Genomic DNA, 20,781 nt, shown 5'->3' with positions numbered 1-20,781 from the left:
GTGACTTTTTGCTTTCTTCACGTATGATGTTCTTGATGTCATCCCACAACTCTTCAGGTCTTCGGTCTTTAGTGTTTAATGGATCAAATCTGTTCTTCAGGTGGTCTCTATCAGTGGTACCTTGAAAATTCACCTGCTGTCATTGATTTCTCCCTCCACTGCTACCATCTTCATCTAGAGTTTTGCTAGTAGTCTTCTGGCTGGTCTTTCTGCATCTACCGTTATTCCCTTATAGTCTGTCTTCCATCCTGCAGCCAGAGGGAGGAGCTTTCTAAAACATGCCAGATTGTGTCACTCTTCAGCTCAACTTCCCATCTTATTTGGAGTAAAAGTCATTCTGTAGCTCAGCATAGATGACCCTAAGTGATCTGGATCCCTGCTCGTGTCTAATCCCCCCCACCCCCATCACTCTGCACCTATCTTTTTGCACCTCCAACTCTCCAAGCACTGTCTGCCTCAGGGCCTTCGCAATCACTGTGCCTTTTCTGAACAGTCTTCTTGTAGACACCTCCGTGATTTCTGCTCCCATGTCAAATATCCCCACCCCCTACAAAAGAGCAGCTCCTCAGCCCACGACTCCTACCACCTTCACCTTGCTTTTTCCTCCAAATCATTCATCACCATGTAGCTTTTATTTTCTACTTTGTCTGTCCTCTGTAGTATAGGAATACTAGAATGCTCTTTGAGGGCAGACACTTGATATTAATTACTATATTCTCCCTGTGTTGAACAGATCCTAGATTGCCATCAAGTCAATTCCAGCTCATTGCAACCCTACACAGGATTTCTGAGACTAAATCTTTACAGGAACAGCCAGGCTCATCTTTCTCCCACAGAGCAGCTGGTGGCTTTGAACTTCTGACCTTTCAGTTAGCAGCTGCCCAATACCTAACCTCCATAGAGGCTTAAGAGCATATTTCATTGAATGAATTAAATGAATGATGATATTAATACTTTTTAGCTTGGATCTTCTTGGTACCCAATTATATAAATCAGACTGCCCTTGCCCCTGACTCTAATATTTTTCATTTTACCAAATACCACTTGGAAAAAAATCTCAGTCATCTCTCAAGCATGTTGAATACATTACATAGACTTCAGGGACCTGCCTTAGATTTTCCAATTACCTCAGACATCTAGGGAATTGCTTGCCATGAAGAAGCCTGCTGCATTACATCATGTTTTTTTTCCCCCACATGGCTCTTAATGAATCACATTTCATATCTGAGGATAAAACCTTATCATTTATTTCAGTTGAAAAGGATATTGGTAATTGGGCAACATTACTCTAGATAAAGCTATATTGCAACCAAGAATCTCTATAAGACATCTAGGTTTTGGCTAATGCTTTTATCCTTTAAACAATATTAATGGTAACGATTGTTACAAATATTAAAAATGTGCACAGGGAGCTTGGCTGTTCTTTGACTTGTGCTACAGAGGAGTATAAACTCAATTTAATTCAGTTACTCTACCAACTGGAAGAATAGACAAAGTCAGAGTGATCTGCAGAGTCCAAGACTCCAAGGTTGAGGAGAAAAGGAGTTTGAGGGCTTGTGAATGGTCTCTGGTGTAACAAAGTGCTTCAGAAATTATCTCTGAGTTGAGAGCACTGAAGCATCAACAAGATGTAGCATTATGATGTAAGTTATACCTCTGGTGTCACAGATAATAAAGTTACAAATTGGAGCTTCAATCCTCTGGGAGACTGAAATAGGATAAACACCTTAGCTTTCATGGATAACAAACATACACATATACCTGCCATCCCATCCTCTAATCTCTAAAATACAATCGTCGTTCAACTATATTCCAGGACACATGGCTTAGTTCGTTTCATTACGGCCAGATGTTTAGCTAACTAAAAACGGGCGTAAGGGCCATTTAAGTCCTAGAGTTCCTGAGTGGAGCAAACAGCTAAAGCACATGCCTGCAACATAAAAGGCTAAAGGTTTGAGACTACCCAGAGGTTCTGTAAAAGAAAAGCCTGGCAGCGTACTTCCAACAAGATGAGCCATTGAAAACCTTCTGGAACACAGTTCTGCTTTGACATGCATGGGGTTACCGTGAGTCAGAATCAACTCTATGGTAACTGGCGTTTAACTACTTGCTGTGTTAACTCCTACGTACCCATTTAAATTCCTTTGTCACAAAGTCTCCCCCTGAGTGAGTCAAATCCTGTTATAAGTCCTCCCGGCTACATGTACCATCACACAGCATGCAGTGTCATTACCTGTTCACATCCATATGGGATCAATTAATTAATGCCTGTCTCCCCAGCAAGACTATAATAAGCCTCAGGAAGGAAGACAGGGGACAGTTGTGGTTTTGCTTACCATTTATTTCAGTGCCCAGCAGTGCCTGGCACATAGTAAGCACTCAGCATATATTTTCAAACAAATGTATAAGTAATTACACAATAAAATGTTCTCCCTCTCTTCCCTTTCATATATAACCTCTACCTAGACTCAGATTTACCTAAGGAATCTGGGTAAGCAGGGATTAGATAGTAAAAACATTGCATACCTGTTTCCTCTGTTGCCTTTTATAGGTTAGACTGTTTTGGTGTTTTGTTTTGTTTTTCATTTTGATCTCCATTTCCTTGCTACTGATTCCTATGGTACCTTGACAACAACACTGATTTCATTTTTATTAAAAAAAAATTTCAACTAGATTATATATCTGTTGTTGCTGTTGCTATGTGCCGTCAAGTCAGTTCCGACTCAGCAAGTCAGTTCCGAGGAGCAGCTGGTAAGCTTGAACCACCAACCTTGCAGTCTAGCATATTAACCCACAGAGTCACACCAGGAGGTATTCTAAATTGCTAGTAAAATTATTTTTGTACCTACAGCTATTCTTTTTAAAGTTCTTGTCTTTTATTAAAACTAGACACTCCATGGTGCTTCTGGGTGGCAAACCCCAAAAAATGCTGAAGCCTGTAACAACTAGCTGAAAGACTGGTAGTTTGAAACCACCTAGTTGTGCCTAGGAAGACAGGCTTAGCCATCTGCTTCTAAAAGGTCACAGCCTTGAAACCCTATGGAGCAGTTCTACCTCTCATACATGGAGCTGGGGGACACTCTGGGTGGGGACTGACTTGATAACAACAAGACACAATGTAACAAAGAGCACAATATCTTACTTTGTCAACCTAATTCCCTAAGGTATTGTGGTAGACGTGACTGGATCCCTGACAACCAGAGACCACACTTCACACAGGCATCCCATGATTATCCTATTAGTGCAGATTAACCTGGTATTTACTTCCTCCTTTCTGACCCTCTTTGGGCAACAGAGGCAATCAAAGTGGTAACAAAAAACCCAGTGTTGGTAAAAACCACACTAAACCACTATACATAATTGCTAGATAAAGAGGTCATGTCCTATGAGGATCTTAATTCTATCAATTGCTATTTATATATATCATTATATGGCAGTGAGTCCTTGACCAAGTTTTCAAAGAGCCCAGAATTCCATCTATTTCTGTAATTTGTTTGATTCATTCCATGCATTAATTTGTTTGATTAAAACTACTAAAAAAAGTCAAACTATAAACCTTCCATGAAGGCAATTTGACCATGCTAGAAATAGCTTGGGAACTTTACACTAAAAAATGCTGAGCTTTGGTGTCAGATGTTCCCCATCTGGCTTTTACAGCTAGCTGTACCTATGCTGGTGTTTAATTCTAATATTCCCAGAACTGGTTCCACAGCAATAGCACTAACATTTGTATAGGGCTTCACTGTGGACAAGGAATTTATTACCTCATTTCATCATTGTCCAAGTCTGGGGAGGTATACATACAAGACTTAAAGCAAATCTGGCAGGAGCATGGTTGTCAGGTGAAGGAAGTCAGTGGACAATGGCAGCATTCTAGGGCAGCACCTCAGTTAGATCATCACATTGAGGGACATTACTCATAGCTAGAGGGCCTGAAAGACCCAGACCTGAAAAACCTGACCCACACTGAAAGGAACATGAGCCACCACAGTGCCAATGATATGAATTCATATTGGGTGTCTTAGTTCTCTAGTGCTGCTGTTAACAGAAATATCACAAGTGGGAGACTTTAACAAACAAAGTTATTCACCTAAATTTTAGGAGGTTAGAAGTCTGAATTCTGGGCTCCAGTCCTGGAGGAAGGCTTTCTCTGTTGGCTGTGTGGGAAGGTCCTGGACTTCTTTCAACATCTACAGACTGTGTTCCTTGAAGATTGCATCTTGGCATCCATCTTCCCTTGGACCTAGGAGGTTCTCAGCACAGGGACCTTGAGTCCAAAGCAAGGCGTCACTGACAGATCTTTTCTTGTGGTAGTGAGGCCCCTTCCTCCTCTTCTCTCTTATAAAAGGTGATGCAGGCCAGGGAAACTCCCCTAGTATAAAACCAGAGCTGGGAACTCAGTAACGTGTTATATCCCACCTTAACTCTGCTACACTTGATTGGCTGGTCATGTCCATCACATCATGAGGGATGACTATTTCATTACATAACTGTCAAATGATCCAACTGTCAAACCTCTGAGAATCATGGCCCTGCCATATTAACACATACTTTGGGGGGACACAATTCAACCCACAATTCAATCCCATCCTGGGATCAGGATATTTTCAGGATGCACGGTTAGTACCTTCCGTCCATTAGGACAGTGGTTCCATTTTTTTCTGTATCCACATCACATCAATAGCACGTCATTGTGATAGGTGCTTACCTGCTAACTGAAAGGTCAGTGGTTCAAGCCCACCAGCCACTCTGTGGGAGAAAGATGTAGCCGCCTGTTTCTGTGAAGATTTACAGCTGTGAAAACCCTACGGGGAAGTTCTAGTTTGTCCTTTAGCATCACTATGAGTCAGAATGGATTTGATGGCAGTGGGTTTGACTTTTTAGGTTATATATAGAAACACTGATCCAAGATATAATTAGTTTTGCTATCTTAGAATCAAAATAAGCAAAAGTAGACAATTATAAAATATCAGGAATCCTAGACAGATTAATGATATTAATCAACGGCCTCTGATAGTACCAGAAGACTAGGTTACAATGTCCAAGATAAAAGCCAGAATGATGAAGCCCTGAAATTGACTCCGTTTTTCCCCTAAAAACGGTGCTTGAAATGGACACTAACAACGTTCATGTACCACCCCTCCTGGCTGACTGGGGATAGCTAATGATCTATCACATATCTACCTAGTAAGCAAGTTATAGCCAGTATATATTGTGATTGAATTCCCAGTGGAGCATAATGAGATATATGCTAATCTACACACTTAACAGGTGAGAGAACTGGGACTCCCAGGGAATTTCTAATCAGTCTAATAGCAGGCCATCAGCAAATGGCAGAGGTCTGTACATTCTTGCTTAGGAACCACTGCTCAATGTACCCAGTCTTTGTCCAGATATACTGTCCATATAACATAACTCCCCAAAAGTAATGTTATTTCTCTCATTTCCTGATTTTAGTTAGGGATATCATTCTAGATGCTGAATTTCTAAAACAATGGCCACCTTACAGGTGAAGAGACCCAAGTACAGAGAAGTTCATGTTTCTTTCAGAGTCACATCCCCAGCTGAGGTGAGCCTGGTACTAGATTCAGTCTCTAAGTTCTAGAATAGAACTCTTCCCACCAGGCCACACAGCCCTTCAGCTTTTACACTTACCACAGTTTTATACCTTGTCCTTGCTCAGACAGGCTCCAGTGCCTCAGTCCAAACTGTTACAAGATCAATATGGGTCTCCTAATTCTAAACCTATGGAGGAAAATACTTCTATCTGAAAAAAAAAAAAAACAACTATGATTCTTTCTAGAAGAGTAGCAGTTAGCGTTTTAGAAAAGGATGGTAACTGAAAGAAAGAAACGGGGAACTGTTTGCAGTTGTATAAAACTCTCAAGCATTTGCATTAACTGAATGACCCACAAAATCTCAGCTGAAAAAAAAAAAGTTTGTCTTGCTCATGTCATACTTCCATGTAGGTGAGCTGGGGTGAAGGAGAAGACACACTGAGGGCAGGTTTGTCCCACACTGTCATTTAGGGACCCAGGCTTTATACATAGTCTGCCAAAAGACCCATGGTAGTGGTGAGGGGGAGGGAGTGAAAAACCTCCGATACAGTGGCTTTGCCATTCGCTAAGGCCTGTGGTCCTCCATGGGTTCCTCTCCGTCTGGCAGGCAGACGAGTCGCTTGGGAATCTTAGAAATGATTTGCAACACTTTTCTCTATACTTCATTGACTACAAACTAACAGCTTAGGCCTCATCTAAATGCAGGGAAGACTAGGAAATGTAATCTTTCTGGGGGCCCAAGAGGAAATGGAATAGGGGTTTGATAAACACACAGCATTGTCTCTGCTACATTGTTGAACACATATTTATTAGATGGTACCAATGATAACACAAACACCATCAAATGTGATGATGCTAAATGCTACAAACAGCCAGTGATCTAATGGCACAAATACTAAATGACACGATGATGCTAAAATTATTTTTTTTAAAAAACTACCAAATTAGTAAAAATAAAGAAATCTGTAAAAATGTAAATGGTATAAAAAATGATATAAATCCTAAATGACACAATGAGGCAAATACTAAGTGATATTATATTATATAACCCAAACACCAAACAACTGCTGCTGGATCAAGCATGTTTCTGATCTTAAGGCTGAGAGGAAGAAGTCCCTGATTTAAGACAACTGCACAGAAATGGCTACAATTCACTCTCCGCTTGACCCCTAAGAGATTGGCCAGAGGAGATGAAAAGATGGGATGCAGATGGTGCTGGACACTGTACTGACGCAGAATCCCCGATCAGCTGAGATGAGAAGGCAGCACAGGGTCTTCTGAGCTTATACTAAAGCTTTGTGGCACAGTTCTGCCAGACCTGTTTTTGAAATCATCTAACTCCAAAGCATCTTCTTTTATCCGCCTGTCACTCATAAAATAATTCAACCAGCTGACTAACATGATGTCAGATCCTTGATTCTGGGGGCAAGATTAGGCCTCTCTGAGGAGGGCATAAGGCTTGATGGTGAAACAGAATGCCAAGACTAGAACTCACGATACACAGTTAGGCTGTGAGTCCAGATCCTAACACAAACCACATTGGTATTACTCTGAGTCCTATAAACAGGTGGTTAAATGCCAAAAAGGACTTTGAGGTCAGCCAGAGTGAGCTTGGTGACAGATTCTCCTGAGCCTGACAGGACCTGTTTGGCCAGATCTTTCTTTCTATCTTGGAGCTGCATTATCTTCTCCTCCACTGTTCTCTCACAAACAAACCTAAAAAACAAACACGCAAATAATTAAAAAAATAAATAAATCCAAGGCAGTGTATCTTATATTCAAACTTTACTATGTTTTAGTTTTGCTTTTTTTCTATTGTGAATTGAGTGAAGGTTTACAGACAAGATCATCAGCTTTACATTCATCAAATCACAGACTTTGATTCATGTGAATGATTGCAATCTCCTCCCTGTTTCTTCCTTGTGGTTACCCATCTACAAAGATCCTCTTTCAAACTCTTATGTATTAGTGGGATATATGGTGGTGGGGATGTGCTGTGGAGATGCTTCAGTTTTTAATGAGATGTCTTCTGTTACTTAGATTTTCTTAGGTTCAGTTAAGAACCCCATGTTTAGGGAATTCAAACAATCTCCCTGATGGCACTGTAGGATAAGCACTGGACTGCTAACTGCAAGGACAGCAGTTCAAACCCACCAGCCACTCAGCAGGAGAAAAGATGAGGCTCTCCGCTCCCGTAAGGATTTGCAGCCTTGGAAACCCAATCTAAGGTTGCTATGAATCAGAATCAACTCGATGGCAAGGAGTTTGTGTTTACATGTTTATTTAAATTGCTGTGACTCTAATTAGCTTTTTTATTTCTTTCTGAAGCTACAGAAAAGGGCCATAATAATCAAAAGCTATTTCTTATTCAAAAAAGTACACCTACTCCACACTCACTGTCTCATTATCTGACATTTCACATTTACAACCACAGTAAAAAAAAATTTAGAATCTGTATCTTGCCCATTAATGACGTACATCTGGAAGTAACAAATGCTGAGGTGCAAGGCAAGACTAATGCTGGCTCTGATGATTACGGTTCTGTGTCAGTTTGGCTGGACCATGATTCCCAGTGGCTCCACAGTTATGCAGTGATGAAATTTGATATTTACATAATGATGTAGTTTGGTAGTTATGTACTGATGAAACCTGGCAGTTAGGCAATGATGTAGTCATCCTCCCATTTTTGAAAAACACTGGCTTTTGCTTAATGACCTGGTCTTTGAAACCTAATCACATCTTATAGTGAAGACTGTATATAGGTCCAGCTTTCATCCCCAAAGCTCCACGCCCATAAGGAGGCCTCAAAGCTTATCTTTCCTTTAGGATGTAGAGTTCTGGTTGACGCACACTGTTCTTATTCCATGTCTAACTCACACTGAAAACAGGTTTCTCAAACTGAGAAGACACCACCGCTGTTATGGATTGACCCATTCAACATGTACTTATTAAGCAGTTATGCTATGTCCTGGAGTATACTAGGTGTGGGGGGATGGAAAGATGAATATAATCTTGCCCTCAAAGAGACAGCAGGAGAGACAGACATGGAAATAAATAAGCAATAAATAGTACAGCCCAGTAAGTGCTATAATGAAGCACGTTCAAAGAGCAATAGGATTAAAAGCCTGTCTGTTCCAGCTCTCAGAATATTTGTGAAGACAGAAAAATGCATCCCCATCAGTGTCGGATCCTATTAATTCTATCCCTTTTAGCTAAATGCATTCCTCTTTGACATAAGTTTCAGAAGATACAGCTAGCTACACTGCAAGCCCGCTGCAGGGCAGGCTTATCATTCATTCCTCCGGTGCCTAGAGTTGAGTTTTATATATGGTAGAGATACAGGGAGATTTTTTAATGGGATGTGGATTTGTGATGTCTGTTTTGATGTTTTTATTATGTCTACTTTCTGCTTTATGGGGCCTGCTAGTCTCATTGCAGGTGTTCTTCTTTCTAAACATAAAGTTCCATAGAGTTACTTTTTTTCAGCTCAGAACCTAAAAATCATCTTCTGCCACTCACTCAGCAAAGATCTATTGAACACCTACAATATAGCAGTCCAATTTCATTCTCCAGAAACTCAAAATGTCACAAATTGAATTTGTTTCTTTTATCGCCTCAAATCTGTGTATTCTCTGTATCCTTTGTTTGAATTTGTTTCTTTCATCATCTCAAATCCGTTTATTCTCTGTATCCTTTGTGTTTATGCCTAGTATCACTGTTACATCTCATCACATAGCCAGGAACTGGGCTCCTTCCTCTTTCTCACTTTCCACATTTCAAGACCTTCTTCTTTCAAGTCCTTATCATTTTGCACCTGTATCTTTAAGAAGCCCTGTTCACGGACTCCTGTCCTAAAATCATATCAGATTCTGACTCCCATATATAGAAAAACAGAGATATACCCAGAATCGTTAGGGAAGGCTCCATTGAAGAGTAATTGAGTGAGTGAGCTCTCCTAGTGTGGCCTTGGAGTTTTCCAAGGTGCAACAGTAGGAAGGGCCTTTCTGAGAACGGGAACATGTGTAAACCATGGATGAGTCTTAGAGCATTCTGTGTTGGAAGAAAATCAGCCATCCAGTAGTGGGTGAAAGTCAGAAGGACTCAAGCATATTCCACTACACTGGCAAAAGTTCAACAGGCTAGCAGGGGACAGATCATGAGTGGATTTGCATAACATTTAGATTTTAACCTATAGGAAGTGAGAATTACTCAGAAATCTGAGGAGTGGAATGTCAGATTTATTAGTTGAAAGAACCCTCTGGTGGTGACACACAGAAGGACAAGCAAGGTGTGAAATGAAAAGACCTTGAAAGAAGAAAGTGGCAATGGAGAATGGAAAAGAAGTAATGGTTATGAGAGACATTTAGAACATAAAACTAAAGGTCTTGGAATATGCAAAGTGTGAAAGAGGGAGGAGCCCAGTTCCTGGTTAAGCAACTGGAGAGAGGAACAAGGATACTAGTCATAAACACAAAGGATACAGAACATCACAGATTTGAGGTGATGAAAGAAACGAATTCAGTTTGTGACATTTTGAGTTCCTGAATCACAAAATAGGCCAACTATGTAGTGGGTGTTCAATAGATATTTGCTGAATGAGTTGCAGAAGGTGAATGAACAATGACTGAGTATGTGAACACTCAGATTCAGGTATATAGCAGGGGTTTGGAGATTTTAGACTAAAGTTTAGGAAACCCTGAAACCAAGATACAGATTTTGAATTTAATGGAATGACTAGGATTATTAAGGGAGGGACATACAGAATAAAGTGAGAAGACAAAGGAGAACTAACATGATCCCTGTACTTGGCAAATTTTGGAAATTGTTGGTGTTAACAAAAGCAATTTCAATAAAGTAATCAGGGTAAAAGCCAGTTTGCATAGATTGAGAAAGCAATTGGAGATAAGCAAGTAAACATAGACTGTGATTGCTCATTCTTAGGAACCTTGACCATGAAAAGGAAGGAGAACAATAGGGCCATTGCTAGATTGAGTTAGAGTGTTAAGGTAGGTTTTTACTGTTTTTGAAGTAAGAAGAGTCCTAAATAGAAGGACGTTCTACAAAACAACTAGCCTATACTCTTCAAAAAGATTAGTGCTATAAAACAAAAAGAAAAACAGAGATACTTCCTGTCCTAGATTAAAGGACATTAGAGTCACGACAATGGGATGCTACATAGAATCTGAAATTTTCTTTTGCTACGAAGGACAAATTCCTTCATACCATTCCTTACCATTTACTGGGTAAATTGACAACATCAGAATAAGGTCTATAGATTGGATAACAGTATTAACATTCTGATTTTGATAATATTTCTACAGCTATCTAAAAGAATGTCTTGAATTTCAAGTTACTCAGCCTAAGATACAGCTCAAGATTATACACAACCTTGTTTTCATTAGAAGGAGCGAACTCTAAGATGACCCCCAAACTATTTTCATGACCATCCTGTGGCTAAAGAGAGTATGTCTCATTTGGAAAAGTGGACACCAAATACTTTACACATTGTACTAAAACACTACCCAAGAAAGAGTTGTGAAGGCAGAAGTTGGGAAGGACCCTGGGAGAACTTTACTCACCTGTGTATGACTACATCTTTCTGCTGTCCTACTCGGTAAATTCGGTCACAGGCTTGATCTTCAAGTGATGGATTCCTATTAGAAGAGGTTAAAGCTCAAAGGTATTTGTATCTAAGACCTGGGGTTGGCAAACCATGGTCTACAGGCCAAATCTAGTCTGTAGCCTATTTCTGTATGACATGTGAGCTAACAATGGTTGTTACATTTTTAAGAGGTGGTAAAGAAAAAACAAAGACTATGCAACAGAGACCTATATCACCTGCAAACCTAAAAGATTTACAATCTGGCCCAAATATATTTATAAAAAAAGTCTATCAACCATTGTCTTATGCTACACTGGCCTAAGAAAGATTAGTGTCAGGCACCTTCTTGTCCTCTAGTGAGAAACCATTCAGATTGCTAATGGTAATTCAGTTCAATTATCATTTCCTACAATAACCAGGGTGACCCTATGCTTGAATCCAGAAACTAAAGCATCTGGATGACTTTGGCAAGTCATTTAACCTCCACCCTTTAGGTTTCACATTCCTACTTAAAAAAAGAAAGGGCTAGCAAAAGGATCTTAAATATATTATTCAACTTTTCACCTGTAGCACGGTGGCTCTGTGGGATAAGCACTGGACTGTGAACCACAAAGTTGGCAGTTCTAGCTCACTAGACACTCCGTGGGAGAAAGATGCGGCTTTCTGCTCCCACAAAGATTGACAGCTTCAGAAACCCTACACAGAGTCACTAAGACTCAGAATCGACTCGAAGGCACTTAACAACATGATTCCATTGGTTTCTTTCTTCAAAAATTCTTATTATTGACTCAAATTAGATTTTTGGTTTACCTCTTTAAAATACTGGGTAATGTTTCTCCAGTTCAGAAAATAGCATACTTCTTAGCATACATTCCCAGCATGCTTTCCTCAATGATTTTCTCCAAAGTTAATGACAGTTTGGCTTCTTACTTAGACCCAATCTGGGTTGCCTGTGGAGACTTAGACAAACAAAAATCTCCAGCCATAGTGCCATCCTTGAGTGGTATAATTGGAAAACTAAAAACTGGGATTGAGATTTTCTCCTAGCAACACACTCACTCATTCTTCTTGTATCCAGGAAAGACACTGTTATGCTCCTGGAGTTAACTGATGCTACTTGCACCAAGTCCAGAGGCTATATATGAAGTTTATTTCTAACATGATTAGAACATTGATTGGGCTTTCAAAAATTTTTTCTTGCTTAGGAATAAGGCTTCCCCTTAGTCTCCAAGGCTGACATTTTCTTGGACCTCAACAAATATTTCTGGGATGTCGCATCCCAGTGAAGAGGTAAAACTGAGAGGTGTTAAGCTCTTTGCCAAGAGGAAAAGCTCTGTATGCAGTTTCCATGGAAACAGATGTTCAAATAACAATAAAATGGACTATTTTAAGTCTTGCTTGCTCAAGGATTCAGGGAAGTCAGCTACCTCGGCACTCTATTTAGATCTGTAGCTATATATGTTCATGCAGAACCATCTCTAAATTAAAAAAAAAAAAAAAAGGGTACCCTCAACATTTAAGTCCATCCCTACTACTCCTCTGGACCCCTGCTTTCCATTCTATGTCATTACAACTCAAGAAAAGTCCAGAATAGTTACCAGTGCATGTCAAGAAGAAAAAGATGGTTTCCTCCAGTCAAATTTAGACCAACACCTCCAGCCAAGAGAGAGATCAGCATCACCTTCAAAGGGAAGCATACCATTAATTTTATATGAACTTGATCTCATTAAGCATCTCTTCTTCTGTCTCAGGTTCTGGTCCAAATAAGCAATGACTTCCTATTTGCTTTCCTTCTGCTGTCATTATAAAACATTGCTTTTTTTACAATTTGTGTTAATTGTATTAAACCTTAATATACTATGTCCCATGCCTCATCTTTGAAAAACTTCACACTTCACTTTTTTTGTGAGTCAACTTCAAAAACACTAATGTGTGTCTACCAAAACAGATGAACACTACTGTTTAAGCCTTGGAGTTCTGATATGAATTAACGATCCATCAGCCAGGTTACATCTATCCCATCAGTCCTCCTCCTCCTATTGCTATAATGACTCTTTTGCCTACCACTCATCAATGCTCTCCAAATTTCTACTATATATATTGCTACGTTCTTCCATTTATTTCCTTATATCCAAAGCCCATCCACCTTCAAGGCTCATCTCAAATGTTGCCTCCTCCACAAAGATTCCCTGGATCCTACCAGTTCTGATCTCATTTTTTTTTTTTTTTAGTATTTATATTTTATTCTCTAGTATATGTATACTTTGATATGTGTTCCAATAAATTATCCAGGCTGGAAATATTTTAAAATTAAGTTGCTATATTATGACTTTTTATCAAGAGACTTGAGAACAATTTGCTCTTCATCACTTGTTACCAGCTCGTACCTGCGGACCCCTGGGATTATTGTTGAATGCCTCAACCAAGTCCATCCTCTGTTTGGGGTTGACAGAGCCATCAATGGTGGCATACGTCAATCCATGCTTCCTAAGGTGCAATGCTACGACTTTCAGCATGGTGGCCCACTGAGAAACAATGACACTGGAAGGAAGAAATGCAAAAAACAGATTCGACTTGGTCATCTCCAAGAATGAAAGACTTTTCAGTTGTCAAATGTAATCAAGGAAAAAAGGCATTCAATTACCTAAGAGAAAATGGCACATATTTAGGTGAGATTATAATACATCCAGTTATTTCTAGATTCATTCTACAGTGTTTTCGGTTTTTTTGTTGCTTGTTTGTTCTTTATCAGACTTTATCAAATCAGAATGCAGGCCAAACCAAAATAACAACTGCAGTCTTCTATTACTGGGGGACCTTGTGCTCACTCAGAGATCTGTGGCCATGAGGAAAAGGGACAGAGGCCACCTTCCCTTTAGATCCATAGCCATGTTTTAACATTTCATATATCCAAATGCAGATGCATAACCCCGTCTCTCCTTAGCATCTGTCATTCCGCTGCTTTTCTTTATGCATCACTACTTTTAAATGTTTCTTCAGATGCTTAGCTTACCCTGAACCGCTGGAGATTTCCTTCCATTATCCACCACAAAATTGGAATGAGAATTCATAAGGAATTTGCGTTCTGACCTTAGGGCTTTCTGCTGGGCACGACTCAAGATCCTTGATCTAAATGAGCTTTGCCACTATCAGCAATGTCTTAGTTACCCAGTACTGCTATAACTCAAACTCCACCAGTGGTGGCTTTAACAAACCGAAATTATTTCAGAGTTCAGGGAGCTAGAAGTCCAAATTCGGGGCATGAGTTCTGGGGAAAAGTTTTCCCTTTCTGTCAGCTGTGGAGGAAGGTTCTGAATGATTTTCATGTGGCTTCGCATCTATCTTTCCCCATGCTTGCTTACTTAACTTGTTGGTTTCAGTTAGAAACTACCAGCTGTTCCATGGGAGAAAGATGAGGCTTTTTGCTCCTGTAAAGATTTGCAGCCTCGGAAACCCTGTGCAGGGTCACATGAATCAGAACTGACTCCATGGTACTTAACAACAACAACAATGTCTCCAAAGAGATTGATTCAAACACACTCTTTGCTAACTCTGTACCAATATAACAAAGACGACCCATTCCCAAGTGGGACTATAACCACAGGCCTAGAGGTTAGAATTCATAACACACGTGTAGTTTTGGTGAGGGACACAATTCAATCCATAAGCATTATTACGTTTCCTTAATTACACTCAATACTTGGAAAATGCAACAGCACATTTACCTCTTCTGGGACTCTGAATTTTTTCGGATTCTCTCCAATTCTGCCAACAGGGATGATATCTGAGAGAATGGTACATAACATGTGTGGGTTTAAGCAAATTCTCTTTTCGCCATCTCTCTACCCCAAATTACTGTAGCAGTCTCCTAGAGGGCCTCTCTGCTTCTAGTGTTACCCTCTCTACTCCAGTCACTGTCAGCCAGAGGGCGATTTCCGGGCTATTTCTAGAATGCATGGTTGTCCTTCCTCTAAGTTCCCTGAGGACAAAGTCCAGACTCCTCAATATGTCCAACCAGGTCCTTGCTGCTCTAACTTATGCCTACTTCTCTCAACTCCTTTCTCACTTGTCTCCTCAAACTTGATTGCTCTAGTCATACTGAAAGTCTTCCTCCAGTAAGCCATGCTTTCTCTCATCTTTGTCCATTCTGTCCCTTCTGCCTAGAACACCAATACATGACAACTTAAAGTCACTTCTTCTTAGAGGGCCTTCCCAACCTCCACAGTAGAGGTGAGGCATGAGTGCCCACGGCCTACATGCCACCACAGAACCTTTTGTTTCTACTGCTATGGTTCTCATTACACTTCATATTAACAGCTTGCACTTGTTTTCATAGCTTGAGATGCTTCAAGAAGGCAGAAATAGCATAGGTCTAGTTGATGACTCTCTCCCTAGAACCTAGCATGGTGCTAGAACAGAGAAGATCCTGCCCTAATATTCATAGAAGGGACAAAGCAAAAGGGCTTTGCCCTCTGGAACGTCTGCTCCAAACATTTCTAGAAAGGGACCTTTCCAGACTGAGAAACACTTGCTAAAGTTTCCCAACAAGCTCTCTGGGTATTTACCAAAGAGCCTCACCTCAGATATATGGCACAGTATCTGGCCTCTGTTGCTATCCCTTAAAGCTTTCCCAAAACAAATTGCTGTCTTACTTAGCAGACACTTGGTATGTTCCTTTCCCAGTTAGCCTCTGACAGAAAATCTGTCGTGCTGTGGGGGCTAGGCTAAACTGCTCTCGGAAAGCCCACCTTATCCTAAGACTTCAGTTTATTTGTGAAGTAACATGAGGCTTTAAAACTAGAGGGATAATTTGACCAGCAAAAATCTAATAGTTCTCACTGTGTCATCAGATAACCACACCAGCTTGGAAACATGAGGCTCTCTCACACAGGAACATGTGCATGGAATCCATGTCTCCACTACGCTCGAGGTGACAAAAAAATACCTTAGTGCTCTCTCGTGTGTCTTTGAAAAGGTCCACCTTGAAGGATGCGCCATTAAGGCAAACCATGGAAGACGGCTCTGGGCTGTGGAGTTCAGACAGGGTCAATGCACTGAGCTGCTCTTCCAGGGAAAGGACGAGGCCTTCGCTCTTCAGTTCGGTTGGGTCCAGGGCCTGGGCACAGTCAAGAGCAGGTGGGAAGTTAAGGCCACAAGTCATATTACTTGCCAATGAAGCGCTGACTGTATAACACTTTATACAACAAACTGCTCTGTAATTTATCATCAATAAACCTGCAGAGAAACCTAATTAAAATATAATTTTACAAGTTATTTTTTTAAATTGGACTAAAGAGAAACCTTTGGATAAACTTTATAAAGACTTCAGACAGACTACATGATCTTCTATTATTCCCAGTTGAAACAATGCAATCAATTAAGCTATTATACATTACTATTGTTGTTAAGTGCCGTGGAGTCGGTTCCAACTCATATCGACCCTGATTAGGGTTTCCAAGGAGCAGCTGGTGAACAAAGTCAGCCTTGAACCTCTGACTTTGCAGCTTGCACTCTAGGTTTATCCTACAGTGCCATACCAGGACTCCAAGGGTGATCCCGCTGGTATTTAAATACCAGTGGCATAGCTTCCAACATCACACAACACCACACATGCCACCACAATTCGACAGAGTGACAGGTAAGTGGCGGATTCCAACTTATAGTGTTTCTGAAACTGTCAATATTTAGGAGAACAGAAAGCTTCATTTTTCTCCTGCAGAGCAGCTGGTGGGTTTGAACTGCCAACCTTGCGGTTCACAGTCCAGCGCTGCCACTAGTGTCCCTTTCACCCGATATCAGGGCACTTAAATATAGGTGTGGCACTGTAGGATCAGCACTAGATTGTGAACCACATGTGCTCCTTGGAAATCCAATACAGGGTCACTGTGAGTCGGAACCAATTAGACAGCACTTAACAACAATAAATACATAAAGCAAACACTAATATCATTGAAAGCAGAAATATGAGAGGTCTTTAAAAAGTTCATGGAAAAAATCCCGTTATCTTTCTTTCTTTATTTATTTTTAAGGTTTTTATTGTGGATTGAGTGAAAGTTTTCAGGGCACATCATCGGTTTCACATTCAAACATTGATTATAATCCCCTCCACATACCATCAGTTAACAGAGTTTCTCTCTATCCTCTTTAGCTTTTTTTTGGGAAAAACTTTGCCTTTTTGGAATTTACAGTCTCGGCTTTTAGGGAAGGTTTTTACATTTATCTGTGGCTATCCAGGGCTCATGTATGGAGTTACTAATCAGCATATCTGAATAATCATATAAGGGACAGTTTGCTATGTCTGCTAGGTGGCTAAAGTCTGATCCTCAGAGCCTATAGTTTGGATGGTCAGCAACGCTTGGGCCCACAGGGACATGAACTCCTGATCGGATCTGCATAGTCTGCATCCCGTTATCTTTTAATTCCCATTTCTCCATGAACTTTTTTTGTCCCCCTCAGCGATAGTAATGTAATATAGTTGAAGATGTCAACTCTTCATTACTGGATAGAACACCTAGAAAGAAGATAAGGAAATACTGGACCTCAGTGACACTATAAAGCAATTAGAATTCACAGACATATATAGAACATGTCACCCAAAACACAACAGTGTCCACCCCTCTCCAATGCCCGTGCCTCAGTCTCCATGATAGGCCATATTGTAGATCACACAACAAATCTCGATACACTTAAAAAGACTGAAGTCATACAAAGCATTTTCTCTGACCACAGTGAAATAAAGCCAGACATCAATAACAAGAAAAACAAATCTGGAACACATACAAACATAAGGAAATTGAACAACAGAGTAGGAAACTACCAATGGGTCAAGGAAGAAATCAAAAGAGAAATCACAAATGTCTTAGAGGCCAAAGAAAACGAAAGCACAATATACCAAACCTTATGGGATGCTGCAAAGGCGGTGCTCAGTGAGAAACTTACAATAAACGCCCACATTAACAAAAAGATCTAAAATGAGCAGCATAACTGAACTAGAGAGAGAAGAGCAAACTAAGCCTAAACCTACCAGAAGAAAGGAAATAACAAAGATTATAGATACATAAAATAGAAAATGGGAACATGAGAGAGAAAACCAACAGAACCACAAGATGGTTATTTGAAAAGATCAATAAAATTGACAAACCTTTAGTTACACTGACAAAGAGAAGAAAAAAATGCAAATAACCAAAATAAGAAATGAAAGTGGTAACATTACAACTGATCCAACAGGAAAAAAAGAGAATTATGACAGAACATTATGCCAATACACTGATAACCTAGATGAAAAGGACAAAATCCTAGAAGCACAAAATCTATCCAAACTGACTGAACAGACCCATGGTGAAGGGATCAAATCAGTGAACAAAAACCTCCCAACAACAGCAGCAAAAGCCTAGACCAGACGGCTTTATTGGGAAATTCCACCAAATACAAGAGAAGACTTGACAATACTGCGTAAACTTTTACAAAAGACAGAGAAAGGAGGACACTTCCTAATTTAGTCTATGAAGCAAACATAGCCTTGATACCCAAACCAGACCAAGATGCCACAGAAAAAATGGAAAACCACAGGCCACAATCTCTTACGAATATAGAGGCAAAAACCCTCAACAAAATAGTAGCAAACAGAATCCAACAGCATATAACAAGTTACATACCACCACCAAGTGGGATTTATTCTGGAACGCAAGCATGGTTCATCATTAGAAAAGCAATCAACATAATACACCACATCAATAGAATGGGGAATAACCACATGATCATCTCTGTGGATGCAGAAAAAAACATTTGATAAAATCTACTGCTTCTTGATGAAAACCAAAAAGATTATTTTAAAAGGGAAATTTCTCAGTATGATTCAGGGCATATCTGAAAAGCCAACAGCACCATTAATGGAAAAAGATAAGAACTTTTCTCTTGAAATTGAAAGCAATATAAGAGTGCCCATTCTCATCACTTGTATTTAATACTGTATTAGAAGTCCAAGTCAGAACAATATGAGAAGAAAAAGAAATAAAAGGGATCTAGATTGGAAAAGAAAAAAACTAATTTAAATTTATCTTTATTCACAAATGATCCTATATAAAGTAAATCTCTAAGGCTCCACAAGAAAAATCCTAGATCTAATCACAACAAATCACATAATTAAGCAAAGATGCAAGGTAAAGGCCAACAAACAAAAATCTGTTGGGTTTATACACACACATCAGCAATGATACATATGAAAAAGAAAATTAAGGAAACAATTTCATTTACAAAAGCATCTAAAGGATAAAATACTTAGGAATAAATCAAACCAAGCAGGGTTGTGAAAGGACAACTGCAATGGAAATTATAAAACACTCATAAAAGAGATAAAAGAAGACTTAAATAAATGGAAAGATGTTCCATGTCCATGGATTGGAAAATTTAATATGGCTGTCAATATCAGTCAAAGTCATCTACACATTCATCACAATCCTGATCAAAATTCCAACAGCCTCTTTAAAGAAATAGAAAAACCAATATTCAACTTTATATGGAAAAGCAACTTTATATGGAAAAACAATGCTAACAGAAAAAAACAAAGAGACTCACACTTCCTGATTTTAAAATATATTACAACAACTACATTGATTAAAACAGCCTGGTACTGGTACTAACAGAATACAATCGAGAATTCAGAAGTAAACCCATACATTAATGGTTAACTGATTTTTGACAAGGGAATTAAGTCCATTTAATGGGGAAAGAAGAGTCTCTTTAATAAATGGTGTTTGGAAATAGGATTTCCACACGCAGAAAAATTAAACAGGATCCTTGCATCAACTATTCACAAAAACAAATTCAAAACAGACTAGGGAACTAAACGTGCAAACTAAAACCATGAAATTCTTAGATGATCAATCAAAGGCAATGTCGTAAGGTGTAGCTTTCAACTGTGGATCATCTGACATGATAATAAAAGTACACATAGCAAAAGGCAAAAATAAGTAAATGGGCTTTCATAAAACAAAAACTATTGTTAAATACAACAAAAACTAAAGTCAAAAGACTTTACCAAAAAAGTGAAAAAAAACAACCAAACAAAAAAACCTATCACTAGGAGAATATCTTTGGAAGCCATGCATCTCACAATAGTCTAGTAACAAACATATTGTCAGGAGGGACCAGTCACTGGAGAAGGATATCATATTTGGCAAGGTGGAGGGTCAGAGAAAAAGAGGAAGACCCCCAGTGAGATGGATTGGCAAAGTGACTGCATCAATGGGCTCAAGCGTGGCAACAATTGTGAGGTTGGTCCAGGACCGGGCAGTGTTTCGCTCTGTTGTGCTACAGTCGGTACCGAATCGATGGCACCTAACAACAACAAATATATATATATTATATAAATAAATTATATACATATCAAGGAGCTCTGGTAGCATAATGGTTATGAATCGGGCTGTGAGCCGCAAGGTCAGCAGTTTGAAACTACCAGTTGTTCCGCGGGAGAAAGATGAGGCGTTCTGCTCCCGTAAAGATTTACAGCCTCGAAAACCCTGTACAGGGTTGCTATGGGTCGGAACCGACTCGACGGCACATAAGAACAACATATATGTATATATATACACATATATACATATATGTATATATATACATATA

At 39.6% G+C, this 20,781-nt stretch overlaps 1 protein-coding gene across 1 annotated transcript in view; it reads right to left on the bottom strand.

Annotated features, from left to right (window-relative positions):
• Positions 1-7,129: 7,129 nt before the first annotated feature.
• The window catches only part of TTF2 (transcription termination factor, RNA polymerase II), a 52,724-nt gene continuing 39,072 nt past the window's right edge, over positions 7,130-20,781 (bottom strand). The window contains exons 19-24 of the mRNA XM_006874812.1: positions 16,106-16,276; positions 14,886-14,944; positions 13,548-13,701; positions 12,759-12,841; positions 11,138-11,212; positions 7,130-7,274 (exon numbers count right to left, since the gene is read on the bottom strand). Of these exons, the coding sequence (XP_006874874.1) occupies positions 7,130-7,274; positions 11,138-11,212; positions 12,759-12,841; positions 13,548-13,701; positions 14,886-14,944; positions 16,106-16,276 (687 nt within the window). The remainder of the gene's footprint in view (positions 7,275-11,137; positions 11,213-12,758; positions 12,842-13,547; positions 13,702-14,885; positions 14,945-16,105; positions 16,277-20,781) is intronic.

This window comes from Chrysochloris asiatica, unplaced genomic scaffold (genome assembly GCF_000296735.1).
Source record: "Chrysochloris asiatica unplaced genomic scaffold, ChrAsi1.0 scaffold00302, whole genome shotgun sequence".
In the NCBI taxonomy this organism is placed as follows: Eukaryota; Metazoa; Chordata; class Mammalia; order Afrosoricida; family Chrysochloridae; genus Chrysochloris; species Chrysochloris asiatica.
The sequence above is the reverse complement of the archived record's forward strand: the minus strand, read 5'-3'. Positions and strand labels throughout refer to the sequence as shown.